Here is a 12,910-nt window from a genome sequence, read left to right as displayed (position 1 = left end):
TGGCAAGGAAAGTGTTTCTGATGAAGAGAAATTTGTTAACATCGAGTATAGATTTAAGTGTCAGGAAGTCGTTTCTGACAGTATTTGTATGGAGTGTAGCCATGTATGGAAGTGAAACATGGACAATAAATAGTTTGGACAAGAAGAGAATAGAAGCTTTCGAAATGTGGTGCTACAGAAGAATGTTGAAGATTAGGTGGGTAGATCATGTAACAAATGAGGAGGTATTGAATAGGATTGGGGAGAAGAGAATTTTGTGGCACAACTTGACTAGAAAAAGGGATCGGTTGGTAGGACATATCCTGAGGCATCAAGGGATCACAAATTTAGCATTGGAGGGCAGCGTGGAGGGTAAAAATCATAGAGGGAGACCAAGAGATGAATACACTAAGCAGATTCAGAAGGATGTAGGTTGCAGTAGGTACTGGGAGATGAAGGAGCTTGCACAGGATAGATTATCATGGAGAGCTGCATCAAACCGGTCTCAGGACTGAAGACCACAACAACAACAGATATATTTTACTGCTACGAAAAATTATCTCTGGTATGGATATTAAATATTTTTCTTTTTCACTCAAAATAAATTTAAAATTCTTTTAGTTCTAAAATATTACTTCATCTGGCTTGGGTTAATTCAACTTCTGTTTGTGTGATTTTATGTAAAGATAAATTTTCAACATTAGAAGATAACTGTGTAGTGTTAACTGAAAATCAGACTTTGTAAATGATTTTAAAATGCAGGCTTTTCAGAATGTAAAGCATGAGAAATTGAAGAAAACTAATTTTAAGCTACTTTTGAGAACTAAATTAAAATACCACATGAGCTTCCACCCACACAAAGCATTGACCACATTTATGTAAATGGTAATGAGAGGAAAACGTTTCCAATTCACAGCAAGAAAAAAATTTTTAAATTCTACACTAATTATCATTATTTAATCATAGCTCAACTTACATCAATAGGCAACAAGCCTCTATACATCAAACCGCATGCAGAGCCATGGGCACAGACAAGAACTAAGCAACAAGATCAAAAAGACAAATGATAAGGAAAAGGTAATGTTGCGCCTTTCCTCTATCTAGTATTTCATGGAATCTTTATATATTGAGAAATCTAAAAGTTGGTAGCTATCTCATATTCTGTCAGCTGTTATTGGATGTTACTAATTCCATGTTTCTTGGGTATTCCATTTGATTCTGATACTCTGTTCAATGTTCACAAAATTTTAATAATTTCCATATCATCCCTTTGAAATAACAGTATTTCCTCATACAAGGGTGTACTTAATAAATGAAATTACATACTCTCTAAGGACAAACAATCTTCAGTAAGTAGATTAGTCCACTAAAAAAAATATACTTATACCCAACATGTTTCTTCTCTTTTCCCTCATAATGTGAGTACTTTTCCTTTTTACTTATGGTTCACATAATCTGTATATCAGAAATATTCCTACCTCCTATCTGATGAATGATTTCTCTTGTTTGCTATGCATATTTTGTACTGTTAATTAAGAAATATAAAATATACTTATGCCCAATACATTTCATCTCTTTTCCTTTATCATTTATCTTTCCTTATTACATATGGTTCACATAATCTATGTAGCAGAGATATGCCTACCTCTTATCTGATGAATGATTTATTTTGCCTTCTATGCAAATTTTGTACTGTTAAGAAAGAAAATTAATTTGATTTTCTAAGTACTGGAAATTCATATCTCTCTTTAGTTCTTATGTACTTCCAGATTCATTGGTGTTTCTGTTCACTCCTGTCACTATTTATATTAATGCTCAAATTCTACCCCTGAACCTTAACTTGATGCATCCAATATAACATGAAATTCCATTGTTATACTTGGAAGAACAGAAGGAAAGAATGATTCAAATCAAGTGCCTCATTGGCAATGTGTGCTGTATCTGCTTATGAGGTGTTTTATTGTAATTTCTCTGCAATATTTGAAAAATGCTCATTCACAAATTTTTGCTAGCTGGTATGGATCACTTATTACCACTATCTAATATCTGTGGCCCGTATCATCATACTTCTGTTTGTCTATCCCTGTTCATAACATCACATACTGTTTTGCTTTCATTCTCTGTATTATATATTATTTTGTCATTAGATGATACTTCACAGTATTAATTAAGGGAGAGTGTTGTTCCTAGAGAATAGTGTACTCAGGAACACACAGTATTTTTTTATCAGTAGCTCGGCCTGGTGACTGGTTTCAGAATAACATGAAGCAATGCACACTAGACACTGCCATGAGAAGTTTCCAACATTTTCTACAGAGTTTTGTGTTGTTAGTCATCAAGTTGTGTTTGCAGAACATTTGTAAATATTTCACATTCTACATGTTTAAGTGCTGTAAGCAATTTGGAATGTATTGTTAATTCTTCAGGTATAGAATTTCATGATGAGTAAAATGCTATATATTTTAGAACTATTATGGACAGTTAAGCCAACTTTTTGTTCATGGACTGTCTTTTATCTTGAAACAGTAGGTCTTTTACCATGGGAAATGTGATACTTGCAAATGAACTGAGTTTCTATGTCTTAACAATTTTACCTGTCTTGAAAAGGGAAATTTGTATATTTTTCCAATAGTTTCTATTTCAGAATATATTTAACTTGTTATTAGTTTTGATAATACTTCTACTTAAGCTGGTGTCTCTTACTGATTACTGGTATGGAGTACAGTAATAAAATAGCAATTAGACTGTTAAACACAGTATTGAGAAGATCTTCTTGATTGCAGTGCTTTTAAATTTCAGTCAAATACTTGTTCCTTAGTACATGAGCATGTTGTTCTTTCGAACAAGTTTTTACAGTTGAAACTACTGCAACACATAAAACATGAAAGCCAACATTTAAAAATGGAATAAGAAAATATATTAAACTTCAGTTACAGGGCTGGATAGAGACTAAAGTCAGAAATATGTACTAAGTACAACACTTTTCCCTGTGCTCCTGTAGAACTTTATATACCAGTAGAAAAAAATTAACAATTTGAGCTCAGTGTGACTCTTTTTTTTCTTCATGAAACTGAGGTGCTTAAAGTTTGGAATGACTTTCTACTATCTGTGTTATCCATTTCTTTTTGTGGGACGTTGCTGCTGAAGTAGGTACCACTTTTGGAGGTGTCTTTTACAAAATTTCATATTTTGTATTTACATTGGTTTGTCTGTTCATTTCATCCCAATTTTGGTTTGCTAATTCTCTTCAAAAATTTCCACTCTATCTTTTGATAAAAGTATTTCACAGGCCTGCAGTTAAGGGCTCTTTCCCTACCTGATTTTACTGCTACTATTTGCCAGGAATCATGTGAGAGTCCAAGATCTTTTAAAGATAGATTACACTAGTCTCTCATCATACTGATGACCCTGGTCAATTACTGATGTTGGTGCTACAGCTACCCTTTTAGCATTGTTGATCAACAGGGGCACGCCAAAACCTTGAAGGATTTTTTGAGTGCATTATTCAGTTCATCTGTGTATTTTTCTGTACATTTATGCCTCCACACAAAACTGTGTTAATTGTGTGGTGGAGATTGTATCTAGAAATTCTCTTAACATATTAAAAAAGATATACACATTACTGTTAGGGGACCTGTGAGCCATACACATAATTTCTTGTTGATGTGAACCTTAATACAAGGGCTATTCAGAAAGTAGGGAATGCTTCCATCTGACACTGCTAGGCACGCGACGATCGCGTTTATTTTGGTATGTGCGTGCTTTGCAACTCAGTCGGCATCCATCCGTGACAGCGGGAATGTATCTGTGCATCTGGTTTTTATGATATTTGAATCTTTAATGTGTGCTGCAATCAAAAACCCTGCCAGTTGTGAAGTGTGGTCTGTGATATGGTTTTTGTTGGCAAAAAACCTAAAACCTAAAGAAATTTATCGTGAACTGTACAAAGTGTATGGAAACAATGTAATGTGTGAGTGTTCTGTCTGAAAATGGTGTATTCGGTTTAAAAATGGCTGAACCAATGTTCATGAAGAAGTTAAGAGTGGACGACCGAGCATTGTGACTGCCGATCTTGTCATGTAAAGTTGAGGAAATGATTCGTGAAAACCGTCGCTTCGCAATAACAGAGCTTTCGCTTTCTTTTCCATGATTTTCACGGACTTTGTTGTTTGAAATTGTCTCTCAAAAGCTAGGCTGCCACAAATTTTGTGCACAATGGGTGCCCAAAATGCTTACAGAGCAGAGTGAATGGAGGCAATGTTGACATTTCTGGAGGCCTATCACAAACATGGTGATTCATTACTGGATCGAATCGTAACCAGTGATGAGACTTGGGTGAAACACATCAATTTCAAGATTAAATTATAGTCTATGGAGTGGGGTGCACAAGGTTCCCCCCGAAACCAAGAAAATGTTTGCAAACCTTGTCAGTAAGGAAGTTGATGGTGACAATGTTTTGGGATAGGCAAGGTGTGTGTCTTATTGATTTTCTCAAAGATGGAGCAACCATAAATTCTGCCCGGTACTGTCAAACTTTGCACAGCCTTAGAAGAGCAGTTCAAAACAAATGCCGAGGAAAGCTGATGTTCAAAATTTTGTTTTTTTTCGACTATGCCTGACCTCACTCAGCAAACCACAGTAAAGAACTCTTTAATTCATTCAAATGGGAAATTTTCCCTCATACACCCTACAGCCCTGATCCTGCACCAAGCAACTTCCACTTGCTTCCCAAGATGAAGAACTGGCTTGCAATGCAGCGCTTTGATGATGGCGCGGAATGTGGAACTCCAGGCAAGCATGACTCACTGGCTGAAGTCTCAGGTGGCAGAATTTTATGACAAATGTCTTTCAAAGCTTGTACACCACTATGATAAGTGCCTCAATGTGTTTGGTGACTATGTAGAAAAGTAGTGTCAGTCACTCTTTCAGTTGTTTATAATAAAATGTATTTCTTGTATTTTTTTTATTTATTTTTTTTTTTTTTTAATTTTTTTTTTTTTTTTTTTTTTCTGTCAAAATGTCCCCTACTTTCTGAACAGCCCTCGTAGTTCTATAACTGATGTATTAAAATATTCATCTTCCTAATTGTATTAAGGTCATACCTAAATTTAAACTGTGTTCCTTTTCTGACGTAAGAAGATTATCCTCCACCCTGATCCACTACAGAAGGAGATTACCCTATCATACAATCACAGTTCTGCAGGTTGAATTTCAGTGTCCCCAAAGCAATTTTCTGTGGTACAGACTACTGTGCAGTTCATAGACTGGAGAGCAACATCATTTGCTGTAATTTATTTTTTATTGATTGCATGTTTTGAAGACAGTGTGTGAAGCCTCTTAAATTTCCAGTGCTACTTATACCAAAGATGTCCTTTTGTTCATGACATCTAATGAGCTTCTTACTATGTCAGAATCTATCCAGTGAGTGCTTGCTAAAGAGGTTTTTAAAGTGATTGGGACATTCTTTGTATAGGGAACCATTTGTCCAGATTTTTTTCTTTAAGAGATCTATTAGACCTTTCTATGAAAACATTTATTTGTCAATATCAAACAATGGAAAGTCCAGGATGGAATAATGACAATATTATGAAAAGGATAGATTGCTACTTGGCATGTAGAGGAAATATGGTGTCACAGACAGGCGCAATAAGAAGAGTTATACATTTGAGCTTTCAGCCAAAATACCTTCTAAAGTAGGAAACATGTAGACAAGCACAACTTACACACACATGACAACTATCTCTGGCCACTGAAGTGGGACAGTGAGCAACTGTGTCTGATAGGGGAAGTAGTCTGTGGTTGGTGGGGACAACGAGGAGCCTGGGGCAGGAAGGAGGATGGATAGCACAGTGACCACAGTGACACCATTCCAGAAATCCAACAGGATCTCCAGTCCCTCCTCAAATCCTTAGGCCCATCCCAGAAGCTCTTCCCTGAATCTCTCTTCCCCTTATCCCTACTACTTCCCAGATTTGTCTCTTCTAAAGACTTTCTAAAGCCCATAAACCCAACCACCTGGGATGCCTCATTGTGGCCAGTTACTGCACCCCATTGAGAGAATATCTGTTATCATGGACCAACCTATTATATTTACCTACCTTCCTATATAAAAGACACCAATAATTTCCTCCAGCAACTATAGCCTCACCTACAATTACATTACTTTATAAGGAATCACCTACAAAGAAATCCATGGTACAGCAATGGGCACCCATGACCATCCTAGCCACATAGAAACCCAAACCCCTTACCTGGTTCAGATTCATTGATGACATATTCATGATATGGACTGAGAGAGAGGACACCTTACCCATGTTCCTCCAAAATCTCAACATACGTTCCCCTCCAAAACCTCAACATATGTTCCCCTTTTTGTTTCACCTGTTCTTCCTCAACCTAACAAGCCAGCTTCGTCAATGTTGACCTCTACATCAAAGACAGCTGCATCAGTTCCTCTGTCCATATCAAACCGATCAACCACCACCAGTACCTCCACTTCAACAGTTGCCACCTATTCCATACCAAGAATTCCCTTTCACACAACACAGCCACCAGTGGCTGTAGTATCTGTAGTGACAAGCATTGCCTTTCCAAATATACCATGGGACTTACTGAGGCCTTCACATACCATAATTATGTTACCAGCCTTAAACAGGAGCAGATCTCCTGTGCCTTGTCCCACCATTCATCTACCAACTTCCACATTCCCACCGTCTGGCCAAGAAAGTGGCAGCACTCCCCTCATGACTCAGTCCCACCCAGGACTGGAGCCAAATTGACCAGCCAACAGAACTTTGATATATTCTTGTCCACCGCTGCTCCACCCCTCTCAACCCATTGCCCAACAGCTCATAGCGCAGTAGACGTAGTGGCAAGACCTGTCCCATACATCCTTCCTCCATCACCTACTCCAGCCCAGTCACAGGTATCACCTATCCTACCAAGAGCAGGGCTACCTATGAAACCAGTAATGTGATCTACAAATTAAGCTGCAACCACTGTGCTCCTTTCTGGGTGGGCATGACAACCAACAAGCTGTCTGCCCACAAGAAATTCCACTGACAAACTGTGGCCAAGTGACGGCTAGACTACCCAAACAGTTGCTGTACACCTGCCCAATACAATGTGCTTTGCTTCAATTTCTGCTTAACAGACTGTGCCATCTGGATCCTTCCTACCAACACAGGCTTTTCTAAATTGCACACATGGGAACTCTCCCTGCAGAATGTCCTACATTCCTGTAACTGTCCTGGCCTCAACCTTTGCTATTCCCTGCCCTTCAACCCCACTCCAGCACTAGATGACTTTCTAATCCATCAACAGAGTCACTAGTCTTTTCCCCCCTCTCTTTTTTTCTCCTTTTCCGCTCCCCCACTCCTCCCCCCATCAAACTTCCCAAACGCACCTAGTAGACCCATCCTATCCCAATCGCAATCCTGCATGCTCCCACAAGCAACACTGTACCCTCCCACACCCCTGCCCTGCTATCCTCCCTTCTCCCCACGACCAGCTGCCTCCTTACACCCACCACCCTCGGGTTGGTTCTCCCATCAGGCACAGTTGCCCTCAGCCCCATCTCAGTGGCAAGAAACAGTGGTCATGTTTATGTGAGTTGTGCTTGCATGAATGGAATAATGATAATATTATGAAAAGGATAGCTTGGTGCTCACCATATAGAGGAGATTTTGAGTCACAACTTCAAAAAGACTGTCAAACACCTAAGCTTTCAGCCAAAAAGAAGGTCTTCATCAGAATCAGACAACACACACACACACACACACACACACACAACTCACACACACTTGATTAGATTGTTTGGCTGCTGAGGCCAGACTGCAAGCAAGAGCACATGATTGGAGAAGCAGTCTGGGTGGTTGGGATAAGGCGGAGGCTGGTGTGGGGAGAAGGAGGGATAGGAGGGTAGGAGTGGAGGGGGGGGGCAGTAATGTGCTGCTTGTGGGAGCATACAGGGACAAGATGGAGAGATGGTAGGGCACCTAGATGCAGTAGGAAGGTTAAATGGTGGGCAGAGAGGGGCAGGGTGCAACTGAATGCATTGGTGGAATAGAGGGCTGTGGAGTGCTGGAATGGGAACAGGGAAGGGGATAGGTGTGTGCACGACAATGAGTAACAAAGGTGGAGACCAAGAGGATTACAGGAATGTAGGATATACTACAGGGAGAGTTCCTACCTGTGCAATTCAGAAATGCTGGTGTTGGTGAGAAGTATCCAGATTCCACAGGCTATAAAGCAGACATTAAAATAAACAATTTTGGGTTGGGCAGCGTGATTAGCTACTGGGTGGTGCAGATTCTTTCTTGGCCAGTTTGCTGGTGGCCATTCATGCCCACATAGAACACAGCACAATGGTTGCAACTTAGCTTATGGATCGCATGACTTTTTTCACAGGCAGTCCTGTGCCTGATGGTATAGGTGATGCTTGTGACTGGACTGGAGTAGGTGGTTTGTGGGAAGACATATGGGACAGGTTTTGCATCTAAGACTATTACAGGGATATGAGCCACGAGGCAAGGAGTTGGTAGCAGTGGTTGTTTAAAGATGGACCAGGATATTGCATAGGTTTGGTGGATGGAAAAATACTGCTGTGGGATAGGTGGGAAGGATAGCTGATGTGATATTCCTCATTTAAGGGCATCACAAGAGGTAGTCTAAACCCTGGCAGAGAATGCGATGCAGTTGCCCCAGTCCTGGGTAGTCATGAGGGAATGCTCCTCTGTGGCCAGATGGTAGGACTTTCGGAGGGAGGGAGGGATGGAGGGATAACATACAGGAGATCTGTTTCTGTACAAGGTTGGGAGGACAATTACAATCTGTGAAGGCCTCAGTGATACCCTTGGTATATTTCGAGAGGGACAGCTTATCACTACAACTGTGACACCATGGGGAGCTAGGTGGTATGGAAGGGACTTCTTGGCATGGAATGGGTGGCAGCTGTTGAAGTGGAGGTATTGCTGGTGCTTGGTAGGTTTGATATGGTTGGGTGTACTGATGTAGCCATGTTTGAAGTGGAGGTCAACATTGAAGAAAGTGACTTGTTGGGTTGAGGAGGACCAGTTGAAGTGAATGGGGGAGAAGTAGTTGAGGTTCTGGGGGAATGTAGATAGGATGTCCTCACCCTCAGTCCAGATCATGAAGACGTCATCAGTGAATTGAACCAGGCGAGGCTTTTGGGTTCTGGGTGGTTATGAAGGATTCCTCTAGATGGCCCATGAATATTTTGGCATAGGGTGGTGCCATGCAGGTGGCCATTGCCATGCCCCCGATTTGTAGGTGATGCCTCCAAAGGAGGAGTAATTGTGGATGATGATATACTTGGCCATGGTGACTAGGGAGGAGGTTGTAGGTTTGGAATCAATTGGGTGCTGAGAAAGGTAGTTTTCAGGAGCAGAAAGGCTGTGGGCATTAGAGTTGTTAGTGTAAAGGGAGGGGTATCAGTAGTGATGTGCAGGGCACCATGAGGTAAATAAACAGGAACTGTGGACAGTCAGTGGAAGAAATGATTTGTATCTTTTATAAAGGATGGTAGGTTGCAAGAATATGCTGAAAGTGTTGGTCTACAAGAACAGAGATTCTCTCAGTGGAGTCACAGTAAATGGCCACAATGGGGCATCCTTGAGAGTTAAGTTTATGGACTTTAGGAAGCCCATGGAAGGTAGGAGTGCAAAGAGTGTTAGGGGTGAGGAGAGAGACTCACCTGGGGAGAGGTTGTGGGATGAGCCTAAGAATTTAATTAGAGACTGGAGATCTTGCTGGATTTCTGGAATGGGTTCACTCTGGCTGGGTTTGTAGGTGTATAAATCTGATAGCTTGTAGAATCCTTCTGCCAGGTAAGCCTTGTGGTTCAAAACAACAGTGGTGGAACTGTCCATGCCAAAACTACCAACCACCAGCAACACTTCCATTTCAACAGCTGGCACCCTCATTCCATACCAAAAATTCCCTTCCATACAGCCCAACTACCCATGGCCTTCACATCTGTAGTGATGAGCAGTCCCTTTTGATGAAGCCTTCACAGACCATAATTACCCTCTAAACCTTGTACAAAAACAGATCTCCTGCACCTTTCTCTTCAGTCACTTCCCCACCCCCCCACCCCCACCCCTCACCTCCCAAAGTTCCACCATCTGGCCACAGGAGCATTCTCCTCATGACTCAGTACCAACCAGGATTCTAGCGACTGAATCACATTGTGCTCCAGGGTTTCGACTACCTCTCGTTGTGCCCTGAAATGCGGAATGTCCTACATATTATCCTTTCACCTTCTCCCACTGTGGTATCAGCTGCCTGCCAAACCCACACAATATCCTCATCCATCCACACAAAACCCCTGCTTTCAACCCCTTCACCTCATGACTTGTACCCCTGTAGTAGACCTAGGTGCAATACCTATTCCATACTTCCACCCACCACCATCTACTCCAGTCTGTTCACAAGCATAATCTGCTACCTGTGAAACCAGCCATGTGATCTACAAGCTAAGCTGCAAGCACTGTATTGCATTCTATGTGGGCATGACAACCAATAAGCTGTCTGTCTGCATGAACAGCCACTGACAGACTGTGACCAAGAAACAGCTGGACCATCCAGTTGCTGATCATGCTGCCCAACACAACGTTCTTCATTTCAGTGACTGCTTCACAACTTGTGGCATCCGGATCCTTCGTGTCAACACCAGCTTTTCTGAACTGCACAGTTGGGAACTCAGTGTGCGGTATACCCTATGATCCCGTAACCCTCCTGGCCTGAACTTTCATTAGTCATTGTCCTATACCCACCTATCCCCTTCCCTGTTCCCATTCCAGTGCTACAGAACCCTCTATTTCACAAATGCACCCACAGTCTTTTTCTTTTTACTTCTCTCCTTTTCCGTCCCCCCCCCCCCCCCCTCTCCCCCATTGTCTAACCTCCTGATTGCACCTAGCTGCTCCATTCTCTCTCTACCTCATCCCACTATCCCCCCACAAGCAGCACTTTACCACACCCCACACTTACCCTGATATCCCTCCCTCTACCCTCCCAAGCCTCCTCCTTACCCCCACCACCCAGACTGCTTCTCCATCATGAGCTGCTGTTGGCAGTCTGGTCTTGGCACCTGAGAATGTGGTCATGGTTTTGTTAGCTGCATTTGTATGAGTGTTGTTTAGTTCTGATGAATGCCTTTTTGGCTGAAAGCTTACTTGTTTGGGTAGGAACCTATCCTTTTCATAATAGAAAGCTCAGACATATAACAGTCTTTTTCTTGTGACTATTTGAGAGTCAACATCTCCTCTATATGGTGAGTAGCAATTTATATTTGACCATATATGGCTCAAGACCAACCACTTGTGCTTTCACTAATTTCCTGTATCAGTCATTCCTTTCTCACACCATTTATGTGCAGGCTATGCTTGTGAAACTCATAGTCCAAAATGGTAGTGGCATAGCATGTCCAAAGTCATTGGGCAGCAGAGCCATTTCCCCTTCCACATTCATCTGTCCTAGGCATGGCTGATCATAAAGCTATAACATCTTAACGCAGTACACTTGGATGCCATGAGTCAGAGAGGTGAAGTTGTTCAGGTCCCCACTGATGTTATGTGTCTGTCTCTGTCCCACCAGCTATCACTTTCGTAAATTTTTACATGTATACATTAAATTTTCTGTACTGACTGAGGCAAGCACTTTATTTAAACGTACTGGTGGTCTGGTATACTGTCCCTAAACTTTCCTGTAACTGAGGTCCAACATCTCACCTCTGATTACTGCTTAACAGCTGCTCGTTTATCTTACTAACTCTTGCTCACTCCTAAGCTTCCTGATTATGGTTGAATTGTGCTGTGCATTTCCTGCTCTGGGTCCTATGAGAGGCTCTTCTCCTGCCAGTTCCCAACTGCTCAAGCACCCACTGTCTCCATTAATCCCAGTGGGAGGCCCTTGCCACATAACATTTCATTTCATTAATCAGTTTCTTCTTTGCTTCCTGTGCCTCTATCAAAAAGCTCCTGCTTTATACTATTTAATTCCAAGAAAGAGTCTCTTGATCTTTCCCAGTGTTCTTCCCATTAGATATAAACTGCTGAATTTAATTTCTACAAGACTGACAACAAATTCCCATAATGACTACCCTATGAGAGCTCAGACACTTCCCACTCATGGTCAAATTCTTTTAGAATGAGAACTAACTGTAATAGAACCTGGAGTATTTGGCAATATGTGACTTCAAAGAATATATAATGTTTATAAAGAATGCATGTTTGGCTGTATGTAAATGGAAATGGCACTAATAAGTCTTCACAATGTTATGTATTATATTAAGTAGAAATTGTTAAACATTGTTATATTTGCGGTGATACACTAGATAGAATAATCTTGATTATGATTTCCAAACAGGTGTCAGTCATGTTGATGACATGGGCTATATTATGAGGATGGATGAAAAACATGGCTTGAAAGTTCTCGAAGCAGAGGAAGACAGAAAAGTAGTGGAGTTAATGGCTGACATAACACTCCATTTTGTTAATAGTGGGTAAGTATCTATCATCAACTGACACTAAGGTAATATTAATGACATTTTAACTCTCTTAACCAATATTTTGCAATGCTTGCACAGTGTAGTCAGCTGGGATAGTGTAGCCTTACATGTGTATATGCCTATATTTATGTCTGTATATGTGTACTCTATAGCTCTAAAGACAGTTCTGTCCAAAAGTTAGCAACATTCTTAGTCTTTTTTGTGTGCCTTTTTCCAACTAAACATTTCAGCTCCTTGCATTATTTATTTTAAAATCTGTTTTACAAGACCCTTCTAAATATTTTTCTCTTGAATGGTTCATCGATAAGACGTTAGAATACTGGTATTTACGACACATGATGAAACATTTTACTGCCTCAAAACTCTCATTCATTCTATTTGTTGTTGACATTCTATATT

The 12,910-nt window shown here is 40.9% G+C and overlaps 1 protein-coding gene across 1 annotated transcript in view; it reads left to right on the top strand.

Moving 5' to 3' along the window:
* Positions 1-12,910, top strand: part of LOC126448043 (venom carboxylesterase-6-like) — a 199,496-nt gene that overhangs the window by 165,156 nt on the left and 21,430 nt on the right. Inside the window, exon 9 of the mRNA XM_050090994.1 lies at positions 12,370-12,505. Within this exon, the coding sequence (XP_049946951.1) occupies positions 12,370-12,505 (136 nt within the window). The remainder of the gene's footprint in view (positions 1-12,369; positions 12,506-12,910) is intronic.

The sequence above is a fragment of the Schistocerca serialis genome, chromosome 1 (genome assembly GCF_023864345.2).
Source record: "Schistocerca serialis cubense isolate TAMUIC-IGC-003099 chromosome 1, iqSchSeri2.2, whole genome shotgun sequence".
In the NCBI taxonomy this organism is placed as follows: Eukaryota; Metazoa; Arthropoda; class Insecta; order Orthoptera; family Acrididae; genus Schistocerca; species Schistocerca serialis.
This window is presented reverse-complemented; position numbering and strand designations above follow the sequence as displayed.